We start from the raw sequence: 19,048 nt of genomic DNA, 5'->3' as shown, positions 1-19,048 counted from the left end.
CTGTTCTGAAAGAACTCTGAGGTGACAGAAAGCTAGGATCAAGTGATGGTCAGTCTTGGTTTCTGCAGGAAGGACACTTAAAACAGTCAAAGCTGAGTTTTGTGATTTAGAGATGAAATAACACTTATTAAGGAGAGTTAGGGTTTAAGTTTCCCTCTTTGTTTGAAAGCAGCCAGAACCACACCTTACAACTGTTTAGAGGATGTTTTAACTTTGCCTTATATTTTGTAACATTAATTAAATCACTTCCTTTAAATCAAACTCAGATTTTTACATTCCACGAATTATATCTGACATTTTTTAGTCCAAAGATAGTGACCACAGTGGATGACTTACTAAGGATAGATCCTTTTTAACCCATTCACTTAGAATAACAGTGAAACCAGATGAAGTTCCTGAGAGAACAAGCAGATGTCTCTTTGTAGATATAGACTGCTCTATTATTTTGAAGGGCTAGGTCTCACCTACAAGGAGAAAGAAAAAAGTGGGTGCTTTTTTCAAAATATATATGTTAATACTGTTTTTTTGGGAGCTCAGCATTCAGTGTGCTTAGAGTATCCACTGAAACAGATGTTTTCAACATCTCAATTAACATCAGCAGCAAACAACATGAGTCTGCACAGTCTTAGAATCACACACACACAGATCACTGAGTAGCCAAGGCTGGAAAAGATGTCCAGAGGTCACCAAGTCCAGTGCCTCTGCTCAAACATGGCAACCTGGAATTTGTCCAGGACCATGTCCAGACCACTTTTTAATGTCTTCAGGGACGGACAACTCCACAGTCTCTCTGAGCAATCTGTGCCAGTGATCAGTCACCCTAACAGTGCAGACATTTTTTCCTGATGTTCAGGAAGAGCATCCCATATACCAGTTTGTGCCCATTGCCTCTTGTCCTGTCACTGGGCACAACTGGAAAGAGCCTTCTTTATACCCTCCCTTTAGGCATTTACGTAAATGGATGAGATCCCTCCCCAAACCTTTTCTGTCTCAGTCATTTTTACATCCTCCCTTCAACTATTAGTATACATTTATAAGATCCCCATAACCTTCTGTTTTCTGGGCTGAACAGTTCATGCTTTCCAAGCCTTTCCTCATAAGCGAGATGCTTCAGTCTTTCAATTATCTCTGTGGCAATTTGTTGGACTGTCTCCGGTATTTCCATTTTTTTTGTAATGGGGAGCCCAGAACTAGACAAAATTCTTCATGTGTGCCTTTCTTCATGTGTGGTTTCACCTGTGCTGAAGAGAGGGGAGTAATCACCTCCTCCTACCTGCTGGCAACATCTCAACCTCCTAATTCAGTTCAGGATAACAATAGCCTTCTTTGCAGCAAGGGCACATTGACAGCTCAAGTTCAACCTTGTGTCCTTCAAGACCCCCAGGCTCTCTTCAGCCAAAATGCTTTCCAGTTGGGTGGCCCACAGCATATTTTGCTGCCTGTGGCTGTTCCTCCTCAGGTGCAGAACTTTGCAATTCCCCTTGTTAAATTTCATGAGGTTTCTGTTAGCAAGTTTTTTAGCCCTTGGACAGCGATGTGACCCTCTGGAATATCAGCCACTCCTTCCAATGTCTTGGTGCACATAAGAGTCCAAAAGGTTTCATAAGTGGCAGAAGATTAGGGTTATATTTACACACTGTAGAGGCTGTAGCTAAATAAGACCTGAGCAATCACTTTAAAATTATGTAGACCAGATATCTAGCTCACTCTTAAACAGAGCTCTTTACAGAATTAGCTGCATCAGTGCTGCTTTCTAAAAGACATGTCTACAGTCTTAGAGGCAGTCAAGCAATCTACTGTTAAGCAAAACTGGGAATGCTTAGATAAGCCCTATTTAAAACTGGGATGCATCTAAACTGATAACAGTGTGTTGTGAATATTTACTAAAATAGTTTTAGTCTGGCAAATACATTTATTCTTTGAATACTATGAAATATAAGCTGAGGCTTACATTTTAAATTTGTTTCTGAGGCTGTGAGAGGAAGTTTTTCAAATATCCTCCAATTTATCATCTTTTTCTTTCAGAAATAAACATTTAAAAGTTACTGATATCATAGAAAAGGAAAATTCTAGTATCTTTTGAAAATTATAAGTTCATGCAACCCCATGAAATACTTCTTTTATGTCCTGGATATCAGAGGGCTTGGGAAAAAGGGGGGAATTTGGCATCCTCCATTGTTTTCATATCTTTTTTCATCAAGATATATCTTTCACCTGAAGGGCATAAAGATAAGACAAAACATACTCCTCTGAAGAGCAGCAATTTTGGATTTGAAAATTTGTTTGTTACAGAAAAATATAGTTCTATTTTTTTGAGAGCTTTGGAAATAGATTTATTACCTATTTTTACATGAAACATGTAATTTTCAGCCTGCTTTAGCAAGTATGCATTCTAACTTTTCATGTCTCAATAGAACCATAAACTTCAAAAGTTTTACTAAAATTTTTTGTGAGGAAATGGCAATTTTACATGTGAATTATAATTAAATTTTATAGGATGTTCATCCTATTTAAAAGAGCTCAGAAAGCTAGATAAGTATTCTGTTTCGAATAGAAATGCTTTAAAAAATTGAAGTTTAGGAAAGTAAAGTGATCTTATTTGAAATTTTCCCTTGCTAAATTACTTGCTATTTCATCTATTCATAGTGAAGACTATGATGATAGTCTTCACCAAGTTTTCCTGTTTAGGAGCACATTTATGTATTTTCTTGCTGATTTTTATGCATGTTTCTTTGAATGATCTTATAGTCAGTATTACAAACCAAACAAAAAACAGTCAATCCCACATAGCTGATAATTGAAGCATTACTTAGCATTGAAATGAAATTCAAATAACATTTTACTGAAATAAGTTTGTTCTGTTTCATTTATTATAAGCACAATGAAATAGCAGAATTTGAAATGCAAATAGGTACATTATCAAATTGCCTACACAATTTAATCCCTCCAACTTCTGCTATCTGTATCACTAGCTATATTTGACAAGTACAAAATTTGGTGATGGTCATATAAAATATTTTTTGGAATAGGAAGTCTTAAAGAAATTCTTAACTGACTGTATTTTAAGAATGCATTATATTCAATCAGCCTGTATAGCATTTGTGAACAACATAATTAAAGTAGTCACCTGTTAATACATTTATGTGATCGTTATGAAGAAATCTCTAAATATTTTACTGAGAAGCTTCATTTTCCTTAGTCAATATTTTCTGCCAAAGCAAGGGTAACAATCTGGGCTAATCAGTATGAACTTGCAGCATTTCAGTAAATACTGTCTCTTCACCCAGCTATATGAACAAATAACTGAGACCATTTTTTAAAGATACCCAAATGTCCCTAGTGAAAGACTGGGAATATTAATTCTAATTACAGTATAAACCTAAGCTATGTTGTTGAAACAGCAGAAATACTCTGCTTTTTACAGTCTTAGATGTTGGAAGCTTTTTAAAGTGGTGTCTGATAAATTATTTATAAACTGCCACTAGGTTTTCTTCCTCCTGTGATGGCTTGCAAACACAAACACTGATATTGGACATTGATGCCATTATGCAAGTTTGACTTTTCCAGAAAATGCTCATACTGGTTTTTGGCCTGCTGTGCTGACAGTTGTGTGGTAATGAATGCAGTCAATGTGTTTATAATCTGAGAGACTGTCAGTGTAACAGAGGTCTTTTCTAACAGTGAGGTTTAGTAAACAGTGACAGTTATAAGTAAAGCTGAGACTAGGATAAATTCCAGCTTTTTCGTGGGGGCCTGCTGCTGAACACTTGGAGATCCGACAACAGCAAAAAGAAGTGCATCTGTAAGAAAATAATTTATCAGTCCTTGATTTCTTCTCAGGCTTTGACATTCAAACATTGCATCTATCACCCTTCTTCCTTCTCATTTGAGATGGTTTATCCTTATGCTTTGTATCTTTTAGCTATTATCTGTTCAGGATATATTTCCTGCTGCTGTGCTTGCTTTAAGCTTAATCTGCAGTATTGTAACATTAAGAAAACATCCAGTTTTATCATCTTGCTACAAATAATGCTGACTGGATGCACCACACAGAGATGTAATAGTCCTGGGAAACCTCACTTCTGCTCACCAGATAAATCATCTTGCTTATGGGAGGGCCATTAACATGATTTCTGCTGCAAAGTATATAAATTCTGAATCTGCTGCCTGTGACCAAACAGCTGTCTTTGGGCATTTCTGATTAACACCACTGTTCAGCTTCTTAACATTTGTCACAGATACAGGTAGTAGTATTCTTGCTAGTGAGATGAGACAATTTCTCCACAGCTTTTCTGTCACTCTTCTCATTTTGTTGCTGGTAGTTCCATGATCTGAAATTGGTATTTACTGAGGAATATACTACCCTGATTCTTAGGGTGATGGCATTTCCTCTTCCATGGACCATTTTAAAATGAATTATATTAATGCACTACTTAAGATAAATGATTCTAATATCATGGCTGGCTGAGCTAGGGACTGTGAGTTCTCTTTGCCACTAATGCAAGCAAAAGCCTGTGACAATCATTTAATACCTGATAAGGAAGTATTAAACTGAATATTCATTTATCAAGTAAACGTAGTAATTTTTTTTTCCAATTGTTTAAAGTTTTTAGATTTAAGGGGTGATTTTTCTCTGCTTAACCTTTCAGAAACTTGCTTGGATGAGAAAAGCTGCAAGAAGTAAGAGACTAGTTACTGATTTTCTCTAACCTGTCTTTTAGGCGGGATGCCACTGAGCTGGTGGATTGGAAGAACCAATGAAATACAGACTTACTGGGGAGGGTCCTTGCCAGCTGTACGAAAGTGTGCTTGTGGATTACAGGGAAACTGTATTGATTCACAGCATTACTGCAACTGTGATGCAGACAGAGATGAATGGTGATTTTTTACTGTTGTTTTTCATAATATTTTCCCTGTAAAGTAAATAAAGAAAATACACAGGCCTTAGCACATTTAGAACACAAAGGTTAATGTATATTTAAAATACCATACTGTCACCTGTTTCTTTGGTATAGAACACAGACCTTAAAGGTATTTTCCAGCCTAGCTGATCTATGATTATATATGCATTTAAGTATTATTGCTAATTCTTTTGCTATGAATTCTGGGAAGGGTTTACCTTTATACAGATACTTTCTAGTTTTTCAGTATATTGCATGATATATATGAAGACATTAGCTCTTGCCTTTAATGCAGCTTCAGTTATTAGTTTTAGAATACTGAAAATAATTAAGAAGTACATTTTTCATGTAATTTTTAATTACACTTTTTACGTTTAGGCTTTTTACCTTCTTTTTTTGTCATCTACAACTTAGATAATTAAAATTGGACACCCTTGCTCTCAGCAAAGGAAAGAACTGTTATGGAATCCTACTTTAGGGGATAGAAGTATTTCTAAGATGTGGATCTTCCACTTGTACTTGAAATTCTCTGACATTATTTATGATCCCGTTGGAATTAGTACTGTAAGAGATGAGTTCCTGTTACAATATCAAATCTGATCCTGACTTTTCAATTAGGGGGATCAAATACAACTTCCTCATCAATAGCTCCAGTAAAGTATAGGACTCTATAGAGCTGGAAAAGATCTTCCAAATGAAAGCTTTTGTACTGAAGAAACTTTTAAGCTTTTAAACTTGTAAAGCATATTTATATAAATCAGATTCAGTTAGTACATTAATATAAGCATGTTAATGTATCAACATCTGGTTTTTGAAAAATAAATAATGTAAGAAAGGTACTTAGGATCATATTCATGTGCACAAAATGAAGCAATACATTATTTTCTCCTCAAGTTATAGATCCTTCCTTTAAAGGAACTACTAGTGAATTTGTTTGGAAGATGCTTATTCTCTCATCGTGATCAGGGAACACAGATACAGAAGTGAAAATACAACAAAGAGTTAGAAAATTCTTAACAAGTTTCTGCAGGGAAAGAATTAGGATACGCAGTAAAACTCATAGAGTGATGTCTTCTGTTCTCATTTCAATAAAGAAATTAAACAAATGTGAGAATTTTTGTATCATTATGCTGTACTAAAATACAGTTAATTTTTGATTCCCAAAAGGAAAACAAGTGTTAAAAGATTAGCTCATTTTAAGAGATGATTTTGAGTAGTTGCTAGTATATGTAATGCATTCTTGCTCAGTTTTGTCATTCATTTCATCCATGCTCACGTACATGGGTTAATTTATAATGGTAACACACTTTTAAATAAAGTAGATAGAGGATGATACACATGTCTTCTCTGTAGACACTCTAAGTGAAAACATTTTGATGATTCTGTTACATTAAAAATATGACTTCCTTAAATTTTTATATATATTCACTTCTGACATTTTAATTTTCAGTTTAAGTGGTGACTTATCCCAGTAACTACAATGTTATGGAGGCTTTGTTTACACTTGTTTTGGTAGTTGTGTTTAGGATTACATTTGGTTCTTTAGAGACTACTGGTTTCAATCAGTTAACTCAACACTGTTTACAAGGTGAAAAAAGGAGGTAGAATCAGTACTTGTTTCAGATGTTTTCAGAGCACAGAAACCTAGAGTTACTTGCAGCATGGTTTTGAAAATCTGGTTATGAAATTCTATATATTTTATAGTTTGGACATAGATTTAGCTCTAAAATTCCTTGTTTGACTAATCAAGCATCTTTAAGTCAAAAAAAAAAAAATACATTATTTAAAAAAATATCTTGTCCTAAAGATCTACAAGAATGCAAATCCTCTCTGCAGAAGAGCCAAACTAGTTATTATTTTCCATTTATTTGCATCATAGTTTAACTATCTTTTTTTTTAGTGTTTTGAGGTCTTTTTTCAGTTTTAAATTAGAAATCTGCAGTATCTCATAAAAAAATCTAATTAAAAAAATGTTTTGCATTTCTCACTTAAGAAAGAATGTTTCATGGAGAAAAAATCTTTCATGGAAAAAAAAATGTACACTTTTTTTTGCACTGTGTCCAAGACACATAAACAGAAATTGTAAGCAGCAGAAATATGGTGTTGTCAGTAAAAGGAGGAAGGACGTGGTGGGGGGAAATCTCTAATTTCATTCAGCATAAGGATGGACTCTCGTCATGTTGTCTCAGTCCTAGTGCAGGATATACTGAGAAAGGGGATTGCTAAGCCTAGCTACATTCCCAGAGAAACATGGTGGCTTGCTTGATGAGTTGTGTCTTGTGTTTAATCTCTGAGCAGTGTGAGTTCCAGATTGACTCCCCTCTCTGAGTTTGTTCTGTTGTCTCTGATGTATTTGCTTTGCCGATTAAAAGGAAGATTCAACTATAAATAGATTGAATGGACAAATTTAATTTTCCAGAATGATCCTGAGTGATTGAATATTTTCAGGCCTTCAGGAGAAGCAATTTTAGGGCCAAAACTGGTGTTTATGAAAGTTTTATATTCTGTTTTGACACTAAATTGCCAGAGATTTTGAACAAGGAATTTGATCTAAGATTACAAGTACTGTATGTGTGCTCTGAGTGCTAGGTTGTGTATTTCCTTTCATGACAGTTACATATTTATAGCATATGCTGCTTTTCCTGTACACTAGACATGACTTTGTAATTTTGTATTTTTTTAAGTTTTGTCAAAATGAAAAAAGAAAAAAGGAACCAAATCCCTTAGACTTATTTAAAAGTTGTAGTAAGCCATTTACTATTCCATAATGAAGAGAAAGCGAATTATAGACACAGTATGTCCTTAGCAACATAAAATCACTGACACAGGTAAATACATTAGCTTGAGCAGCCAGTCAGGTACCCCTTTATGTCAAAAAGAGTTCTCCTATGGTTATGCAGACAAGTGCAGCCAAAAATCTGCCCACTTATCATTAATTTGTTTCAGTCCTGTCAAATGAACACAGTATCAATACCAAAGCATAGGTCTGTGATCACAGTTTTTTGTATTACCTATAGAATTATGCAACGCTTTAGTCAGAATGTGGTTCTTTCCTTTTTCCAAGCAATGTGTTAACGATAATGACACATTTGTCAGAAACATTTAGGAGACATATCTTTCTTTTTACTTTTTCAGGACTAATGATACTGGATTCCTTTCCTACAAAGATCATCTACCAGTGACTGAAATTGTGATCACAGATACTGACAGACCAAATTCTGAAGCAGCTTACAAACTGGGGCCTTTGCTTTGCCGTGGTGACAGTAAGTAACAACTGCAGAGTTTTGCTAAGCAAAAACTGATTTTGATAGCAGTAATTGTAAATGTTGTTTGAAAAGCAGCCTCAGATACACTTTTGTAAATATTTCAACCTTTTCCTTTAGTAATTAGAAACGAAAAAGACAAAATGCCATGGTCTAGTGCAAACCAGAGCAGAATTGTAGAAATATATTGTCAATGATACATATCAATATTAAAGACAGAAATTTCATAGTGTTCAAACAGATATTTTGAGTACAGTGTATTTATACAATTTGAGTTATCAATAAAGCATTACATGAAGGTGAATTCATAACTGCTTATCGTATATTGGGAACATACCCTTCACTAGATATGCATGCTTCCATAACCCAACCTTATACATATTAACTCCTCTGAGTGTTTGCATAACTGTGAAAACTATACTACAGGAAATTAATCCAAGTATACTACAGGAGATGAGTCCAGTATATGCAATACCTATGAGCAAAGTTTCAACTCCACACAAGAATTTAAAATTTGGGAAGTTATACAGTAATTCAAAACATAAAGCATATACATCCTGTATGAAGTAACCAGGAAAATATGTGTGAAGAAACTGCTTAAAGATAATGAGACAAGTGGAGCAAAACTGGTACCTTAGTGAATATTTGTAATGACATTTCTGATTTCATTATTTGTCAGCAAAGGAAACAGATTTTGGTTTAAGTTCAATTGTAAATTAATGCACAAAATTCTATGACTACTGTAGTATCTATTTTTATTCATTATGTGATTTTTCTCCATAATAATATTATGTGTTTGATTTACAAATTTCTTCAGCCCGTATGATTAACAGGAAATGAATTCCAATTAAAAGTGCCTATCTGTACTTTTAGGTTCACTCGGGATACTGCATAGATAAATAAATACAAATACAAATGTATTTATTTTTATGCTATCTCTGCTTTCATTCCTGTGGCTTTTCAGGGAAATTTATAGCTGGAAGATTTGTAACAGATGTGTCTTACAGCAGTGCATTCTAATTTTTTAATGGAAATTTGTAAGACATGAAAAATACCCTGTTAGGTGCTTCCTAATCACTTGTCTGACATCAGATTGTGAGCTCATCATTTATCCTACCTACCAAAGAACTGGTCAATCATGGTGTTATGATATAGGATTATGGTATAATTGAGAGTGGGAAGGAACTAATGAGGTCTCCTTCTTAAACCAGGATCAGACATGAGCTCGGACCAGCTCTCTCAGGGCTTTGTCTAATTGGACCTTGAAGCCCGCAAGGATGCAGCATACACTACATCTCCTGGCAGCCTGCTCCGCTTCTTGTCTGTTGTGGAGAATTCCTTTTACTTAAATCAAGCCTGAAATACTGTTGTTTCAACTTATACACATTTTTTTTGATACTCACATCTTGCACCAGTGCAAAGAGCATGGCTCCATCTTTTTGATAATCTTACCTTAGGTTTTGGGGGCTGCTGTCATGTCCCCCAGTAAGCTATCCCTCATTCAGGTTGAACCAGTCCAGGTACCTCAGCCTGAAAGTCAGGAAAAGTGCTCCAGACCTGAACATGCTAGTGGCCTCTTTCATACTCATTCCTGTTTATCAATGTTTTTCCTGTACCGTAGGCCCCAAAATTGGAGGCAGTGTGTAAATTTTATCTACAAGTGTTGGGTAAAGGGGAATAACCACCTCTCTGAACTGACTGACTGTGCTCATACAGCCTATGATGCAGCGGGCCTCCATTGTGGCCAAGGGCAATAAAAACAGGGATAATGACAGTGATGAAACAGAAGTTTTTGCAGCTTCTGTAGTACTAAGAAGTGGGCAAAATTTCCATTTCATTACTCACCAAGTTCCCAACTATAATTAATTACATAACCTGACCCCAATTATCACAAATCTTGAAATGTGGAAGCCAACTAGCTTCCCCGGGTGAGTCATTAAAACATACAGACAGTTGTGACACCCATTGACCTCCCTGCCTTTATTTGATGTTTGCTTTTTCTGAGTGATTGAATTGTGGCAAAATTTCACACTGATATTAAAGGATAACTGTGTTTCTAGACAAGCTGCAATAGAGAACTCTAAAGTATCATGAGTACAAACACAAGAACTGAGTCTGAATGTCAGAGACTACATTATAGAATTTAACTTCAGAAATTTGGAACTAAAATAATCTCAGTGAAAAGACATTGCAGAATATAACAGTTAATGGTAATAACAGTAAAAACTTTAAAAGGAATGTTCACTTTGATTTTTAAATAAAAACAGCAATAGTGCAATATTTCTCAGCTGTTTATATCATAAAGACAAAGATAATAAGAGATGCCATGCTTTCAGGGAGGTAGGGACTAAAATTTGAGAAAAATTTCTGAAGGAAATATTAATGTAAAGTCATAGAATTTTTGCATAAAACCAAAGTGCAGGTTGTTGAGTAAAAATGTTGATTGTATGATAATACATAATACAATATAAAAATTTAAAGTGTCGTATAATCTGATGCAGAAGTCATAACATATTTCATATCATATGTAACATATAATAAATTATTTATATTCTATACTTAGCACACTATATCATTCTACATGACTTATGTTAAAATGACAGATAATATGGACTATAGCATATGTAATGGCTGATGCATAATATATATATAAAATTATATTAATACACTTTATTATATACAACATAATTATATGTATTAAAATAAGTATTCTATCTTATAATTTTAATCATTATACTGCAAATGACTGAGTGTACAACTTGCTGGAATTTTTTGCACTGTTTTTTATATATCAGCAATGGTTTTTATGAAGAAAATTAGTGTTTCATTTTCCAGAAAATGTATAGTAGTTGTAGCAGTTTCTGAGCTCTACATGTTAAATTTCACAGTGGTTGAAACTGGTGAAGTCTTAACTGTCTTGTAAGATTGGCAGTAATATAGCACTTTGAAACTTCAGGAAAGAAGCAGTTGTTTATTAAGACTTTTTTTCTAATCTGAGGTTGGAGACAACCATGAGGGCCTAATTAAATTCACTGTTAATGACATTTATTTTCTTTTCACCTTTGGATAGGTGGAGAACACAAAAAAGATCTAGTAGAAAATACCCATTTCTCATAAGTGCTGTCAAACAAAAAGGTATCATTTTGGATTCACAAGTGTGATTTGAGAACTCTCCAGAGAGATTATTGCTTATTTCTGCTTTTCTCACTCTCTACAACTAAATTATACAATTCTACTTCCTAGAGTATATTCTTTTATTAAGCACGTTTTTTATTCTTTCTGGAAGACATAAGTTATTCTGAACTGCTCACTGTCATACCATATGCAAAAGTATGGGAGAAGGTTTACTTGCATTTGTGGTACAATTAGACTTCACTAAATGATTTGAAACTGAAAGATCATAAATTCTAAATGCGTCAATAATGTAGTCCTTGTAGGAAATCTATTTAGAGATTAAAATAATTGTTTATGCCTACAACAGAATCAGGCAGATCCATAAATATTTTTTTAAGTGAATTCTCATAAACCACTGTTGGCTAAGTTTCAGAGTCAGAGTTACTTCATTTGGTGCTTCTAAGAAATCATGTATCATTGTAGTCCAGAGGAAGTTGCCTGTTCTTCATTGCACATTTTTTATTTTGACTCTTTTATTTAACATTGCATTTCTGTACTTGTTTCTTTTTGTTAGGTTTTATGGATTGACTCACTTCAATGAAGTGTTTTGTTAGAAAGGCTAACTATATATTTGCTAGAACAAATCAGGAAAAAGTAACAAAATAAAAGAAAAATAATAGCAAAAGCAATACCACCAGAGGGTTTTTTTAATGTACAAAGTTCCATCCAGATATGAATATGGACCTATTTGAGCAAGTCCATAGGAGGGCCATGAAGATGATCAGAGGAATGGAGCACCTATTCTATGAATGCAGACTGGGAGAACTGGGCTTTTTTCAGCCTGGAAAAGAGAAGGCTCCACAAGGACCTTACATCAACCTTCCAGCAACCTAAAGAGGTCCTGCAAGACAGCTGGAGAGGGACTTTCATACAAGGGCATGTAGTGACAGAACAAACTGTAATGACCCTAAACTGAAAGAGGGGAGATTTAGGTTAGATATTAGGAAGGAGTTCTTTACTGTGAGGTTTTCGAGGCGGTGGCGCAGGTTGCTCAGGGAAATTGTGGCTGCCCCATACCTGGAAGTGTTTAAGGCCAGGTTGGATGGGGGTTGGAGAAACTTGTGCTAGTTGAAGGTGTCCCTGCCAATGGCAGGGGGTGGAACTAGATGATCTCTAAGGTTCCTTCTAACCCAAACCATTCTATGACTCTATGATTCCATGATAATAATGATTTTTCTCTGCATTTGTGATAGTTAGCTATCTTTATTTCTAAGATGCCAAGGTGAATGGAAGTAGAAACATTGTACAGGAATATGGCCATTTAGATAAATTAGGCCATACGGTTTGGTGACACTTGTCTGTACACATGTGAGTAGCACTCACCTGTTTCTTTAACATTTAAAATATATCACTGTATTTTCCTTTTCTGTGGAACAATATAATATTCTAATAAATTGCATGCCAGCATGCTGGTATCAGATTATAAAAATATATCTATATATAGTGAAAGTTAAGAATAGAGTTTACCTATACCAGCTGAATAGGGTAACAGGTAAGACTTTGAAGTATAAGAGGACAAAAGAAATTTGGGAGCACTAATAGATATATCATGGTTTTCATTAAAAAAAAATAAAATAAAAAAGGCATCTGTATTATTTTTTATATTATTCAAGAAAAAAGCCACATGTTGATAAAGTGTAATAAAGAGCTTTACTTAGTATGAGTAGATTTTTAGAAAAAACACACCATTCAAGGTTTTTTTTGTTGTTTTTTTCCCTGCAAGAATTGACTGAAAATACTCCCATTAATTACTATGAATTTCTAATACCTATTAGGACATACAGATATATCCTGAAACCTAATGGTCCAAAATTATGTGTGATCAGCAGGTAATTATAATCTGTTAATATCAGACTGATTCTTGGCCCAAAAATAGATTTGATGGTACAGATCTTAATTGAATGAAACTGAATATAAGGATAGGACAATGCATTTTAAAGATAATATATCCTTCAATATGAGTTTATTTACAGTAAATTTGGCCACACTTTTGAGGAACTTCTGTAGTGGTAAAGGCAAACTGATGGAGTGGTATTAGAATCTAGTAAGACATTTGGAGGAGTGTCATATACTTGGTTGAATAAAAAATAATAAAAATAGGGGGAGATCCACAAATTCAACTGCAAAATAATAGTACAAACAGATAAATGTGATCAGATAATCCATTCAATGTGAATTCCCAGTTCCACATTTAAATAAAAAAAAAATAATGTGAGCTTTGGATATAATAATTTTAGCTTTGGATATAGTAATTTTGCTTCTTCTTACTTAGCTGTATAATTTTGATCTATTTTTGCTCCAACCTCAGTGTAATCAACATTATTTTGATCCTCTTTACTATTTCCTGTATGATCAAGAAGTTTAATACAAGTCTGTTCTTAGTTTTACACTATATAAAAAGGATGTAAGATTTAAGGATTTAAAGAAGTTGAAATGCGCTTTTTATTGAAAGTCTTTTAAGCTAAATATCTTCACTTAATTCAGGCAAAATCTGAAATGATATGCTCAACTTAAATGAAGTTCCACAGAGCAAGAACTTTCAAATAATGCTCTTGAAAGCAGGAGAGAAAGTCAGAAAAAGATCCAGTGGTCAGGATTTGAAGTTAGGCCAGTGGGTTGAGTGTATATGCAGACATAAATACACATAAAAATAGATAGTAAGAGCATTTGTGAATTTCCCATAAATGGACAAATTAAAATTTAATTGATTAAATATTTGTTTTACATACTCTTTTACAAACATGAATTAAATCAGGGAATTTCTATACATTCTCTAGCATATCAGAGGTAAAATCAGATTATTTCAGTTGTGCCTTCTAGTCTTTTAATCTATGAATCTTATAATAAGCAATGTAGCAGAGCTGGAAGCAGTGATATAGGTGGGGCAGCTGAACTCTACACATCCTCAGAGGCAAACAGGTGCCAGCTGGTCAGACTTCATAATATTAGGAGAATAGCTTTTGAAGAAGTAATTTGTGTAGCTCCGTAATTTTGGCCTGCTCTCTGCTGCACTCTAGGAAGTGAAATTTTTGTGTGTAGCAAAACTGACAGAAACTTTGGGGAAATATGGAAAGAAATAGATGTAACTAAAACATAATAGGTAGTGATGATTTTGCTGCTTGGTTTTTCACAGTATAGTGAAGCACGCATACAACATTACGTACACCCCACATACCCCAAAACAAAACAGAATACCAAACCAACCAACCAACCAACCAAATGCAGGTAACAGATGATCACATAAGTTAAATGTCAGTTTAAGACACCAAGGAGGTAGGAGCAGACCAAAGACAAAATCAAAGAGGGAAAATCCTCATCATCTACTGCTACATTAGATCAGATAACCCAGTAGCGTAGATCAGACAGGCTAATGGAATCTGCAATTTCGAGTGAGCATGCTTTCTACGGTATTAACCTTCTACATTATTACTGCTGTGTATTTATAATCTGATCACAGTGACATTCTAGTGAAATTCGAGGATCCTGTCAATGTACCAGAAACCAGAAGCTGCTCTTAGACAGAAGAGCACACTCTGCTGGAAGTTCTCTCAGTACCTTTTAAGTGTTTCACAAAATCTCTCTAAAAGGGAGAATATAGAAAAGATGGAAGGTACATTGAATGTTATCTTTACAATCACTATGGTTGTTTTTAAAACACAGCAAGCACCTCCAGATTAACAGCAGTATCCCTTAGCTATATCAGTGTGTAAAAGCTGTGTAGTATTTTATGTGTCATGTCAATTTGAGATTTGTTTTTTGTTTGTTTGGTTTTTGTTTAGGGAAAAGGGACACTAGTAAGAATATTACATACAAAAAATATTTTTGGCAACATAACTTTATTTTCTCTGCTTCAACATTCACTATCAATGTTGGAGTTTCACACTGAAAGAATGATGCTGCAACACTTAGACATATCAAAAAGAATTGATACAAGTAATAAATAGATTTCAGTTTTCATTAAAAACCTGAAGACTGCTAAAATTTGAAATTGTAGAAAAACAATTGTTTTGAGTGTTACTTTTATTATGTTTGCAACATCAAAGTGGCTAATTATCTGTCTTGTTCTCATTTGTCCCTCTTTCACTTTACAATTTTAAGTTGCTAAAACTAGCTGCTATATGCCAATAATGAAAGTCATTTTTGCAATATAGGTATGCTGCTGTTTTGTTTATAACAAAGAGGAATTTTTTTTTTTTTTTACTCATAGTAAGACTGAAGTTTTAAAAATAGATAAAATGCTAAATATTATTGATTTATTAACTACATGGCATTTGGCAGTCCCAGAAAAATAAATAAGAGACTGTGAGCTAGATACTGTAAATTGAAGAAGTTATTTTCCCCCCGTGATTTATCCCTACATAGGTTACATTATAATATACTTTTGCTGCTTTGGTATTTAACCCTTTTAGAGGGTTAGATAGAATAGCGTAGCTTAACATTCATAAATCACACAATTTTCAGAGCTGAAAAAACGAAGAGCTAGATAAGACAGGAAATTAATAGAGGAAGAAAAAAACTTATTATCCCTGCTGTCCCCCAGAGATCATTCAAATGCTTCATTGAAGCTAATTGTATCATTACTGGACTGTTACTGCTGCTATTGTCTCTCTTCTAATTACTAGCAATGTTTTACCAATTTTGTAGAAATTACTAGTATTAAACTTCCCAGTGTTTGAATTACTGGTAACAGCCAGCTCATTGTTTTTTAAATCACCATTATATACTTGAGTCATAACTGTGGTGAAATTTGCTGTATGGAAACCATGACCTGAAACAGTTGAGGAACACGGGCTTAAAATTGATCTCAGTATGTAAGGCTGCTGCTTTCAGTCGATAGCATTTTGCACAGGATGATAACTCCAAGGAGCCCATCAGACAGCAAGGAGAGGAAGGTGCAAAGCTATACTTTCACAATCTGAGCCATCTATTCACAGCTCTGCCCTGCCATGTAAAAGTTATCCTGAGAGCTGGTCTAACTTGTGATGTCTGGCAGTACTCCCAGATGGTGGGTGTCACAGCAAGGAATTACCGGAATAAGCACAAACATACAGCCAAGCAGCTTTTTCTAGGTGTGGGATCTGAACCCTGATTAAAACTCTGCTAAAAAGTCAGGAGGAATTAGTGAATGGACTGATTTTACTTCACTGGGCTGTGGACCAGTCCTTTATGTCACACTGTATCATAGATTTTGATTTTGCAGGTCAGAGAGAAACCTAAAGAAAAAATAACTAAAAAATTCTCCCCCCACTAAAATCAGGGAGTGCCTAGAGCAGAAACCACAATTTTGTATAGTATTTAGGCTCAGATCATAGGATTATTAGGAGAATGTGCAATGGCCTTGTTCAAGTAAGACAGAAAGGTACTGAATGCCTTATTTGATTTAGAGAGCAATATAGCTCAATAAAGAAGTACAGATACATCTGTAAGAATTCAGCAATAATAACAAGGTACCTAGCTGAACTCCATAAATGCAGATTGTTCTTATTAGAAGAGGGTGTTGTTACAGATTTTCCATAAACTTTTTAATAATCAAGCATGAAATCTAAAAAATTATGATTAAATGCCAGCTAAAAGAAAAATGAAACCAGGGAAATATCTGTTTGATCTTGTAACCTTTTTATAAGTAAAAATTATTTACATTGGATCTATCATGTAAGCAAGAACTCATGAATTTCTGAGCTGCAGAAAACTAAAGATTTAATTATTTCTTCCACAGTAATTACTAGGAGCTGTATCCCGCCTCTTTGTGCTATGTAGTAAAACAAAAAACTTTTTTATGTGAGAAATATACTGTCACAGTTACAGTGTATACTAGCTAATGGAGGTATAGTGCTTCATTCAAAACTCCAATGTTTATTTCATAAAAGGATACATCATGACATAACTGGATTGTCTAGCTGAAATGCCAGGCATTTTATTTCCCATTGACTGGTTTTTTTTGGTTGCCTGAACTGAACAAAGTAATTATTCTTGCTGAATCATTTTTCTGTGTCTCCAGGAACTACCACTTTTTGTTTTATAAACTAAGCATGAGGCTTCTGTAGAAGTTAGACTCTCTGAACAATGTAACCCCTTCCTACACCTGGGCATTTCCCTTAGATTAAATGATTATAAAACTTATACTGGCAATATTAGATAACACTGTTTATCTATCACGTAATCTTTCATTTTGATAACCAGGAACATTTTGGAATTCAGCATCCTTCAACACAGAGGCATCGTACCTGCATTTCCCCACCTTCCATGGAGAGCTCAGTGCAGATATCTCATTTTTCTTTAAAACTACTGCTTCCTCAGGAGTTTTTTTAGAAAATCTGGGAATTCAAGATTTCATAAGGATAGAGTTATACTGTAAGTAACACAAATATTACTATTACTGTTGCTATTATTAGTAGTAGCACTGTTAATATAACTGACTTTTAGTAGAATTATCTTAAAGGGGGGATATTTAAAACTGCTCTCTAGCTTTATTACTTTTACTACTGCTACTGGAGCTTTATAATCACCCCAAAAATTCTAGCACTGAAACTAAACAGCTATCTATTCAAAGATAATTTCTGCCCTAAAGAATTCTTAACCTAAGAGAACAGCAATTAGACCCTGAATGCTCAGATTATTCTTCCTTCCCTTACTCACTGCATCCCTGCCACCAAATTCTCTCCCTCTAGATTTTAAGGCCCAACATTACATGTGGGTGATTAACTCAGTCACAACATCAAACTCATACCTTCTGTGGCACAATGTTCTAGCTTAGTCACGCTTTCTCATCTTTATTTTTTTTTCTTTTCTTTGTACATGCCCAAATCTTTAGACATTTACATATGAATAAATTTTTGTTGCACAAGAGAAAATTAAATGTCTCACTAAATTCAGTAAGAGGACTAACATAAAGTTAAAGCTTTTATCTTAGCTGACTTGATGCTTTAGTACTATATTATTCATTATTAAAAGGGAGAGTGTGTAAAAGGATGAAGTAATTTAAAAAAAAAATTGATTAATTTGAATGCCACATAAATGAAAAAGTCTTATAATTGATAGGTGCCTGTAAGAGTTCAGAACTCTTTTTTTAACTTGGGATTAGACAGTTCCTTAATTTTTTACAAATCTGTTGTGTTATCACACTCAATTATGTTCCAGTGAGGTGTAGAAATGAATATATATATATAATAACATAAGAAGCAAAATAACCATAGAAAAGTTAATGCACCTTTATTAAAAGTGAAATATTCAGCTTGCTTTAGGGTTTTTTGCTGATACAAATACTTTAAGGTTTTGAAACAAACTGGGAAATACCTACTGTGCTCTTCTGTACCAGTTTAATGATAGAATATTGCATAATGGTTAATCAGTTTGGTTTGTGTTATCTTAAACTGTAATGATTTATTTGAAAAATACCCTGTTTGCAACAATGGTTTTGCCATGTTTAATAAGAGTATGAGCTGCTTTCTGTTAAAGTCCTGAGAACAGGTGAAAACACAGTAGCACTATAACCTCTGTGTAATGCAATACAGAAAATGTACTAGGTCAGCACTTAGGTGCAGAATCTCTGAAACAGTTATTACATTCTTGAGTGATAAATGATTTTCCATTTTCAAAATAAACAGTTGAATTATGGAATCATTAAAGGAATGCTTCTGAGAAGTAAATTTATTCAGAAACTTGGGAGAAAAGCATTGCTCTTTCTTCAGAATAATAATATGCAGATAAACT

General features: G+C 34.2%; 1 protein-coding gene across 1 annotated transcript in view; it reads left to right on the top strand.

Annotated features, from left to right (window-relative positions):
• Positions 1–19,048, top strand: part of CNTNAP4 (contactin associated protein family member 4) — a 235,536-nt gene that overhangs the window by 190,709 nt on the left and 25,779 nt on the right. The window contains exons 14-16 of the mRNA XM_061456355.1: positions 4,722–4,878; positions 8,037–8,164; positions 17,519–17,689. Coding sequence (XP_061312339.1) covers positions 4,722–4,878; positions 8,037–8,164; positions 17,519–17,689 — 456 coding nt within the window. The remainder of the gene's footprint in view (positions 1–4,721; positions 4,879–8,036; positions 8,165–17,518; positions 17,690–19,048) is intronic.

The sequence above is a fragment of the Pezoporus flaviventris genome, unplaced genomic scaffold, assembly GCF_033815535.1.
Source record: "Pezoporus flaviventris isolate CSIRO_AGI_PZ_B2104156 unplaced genomic scaffold, CSIRO_AGI_Pfla_v1 ptg000022l, whole genome shotgun sequence".
Classification (NCBI taxonomy): Eukaryota; Metazoa; Chordata; class Aves; order Psittaciformes; family Psittacidae; genus Pezoporus; species Pezoporus flaviventris.
This window is presented reverse-complemented; position numbering and strand designations above follow the sequence as displayed.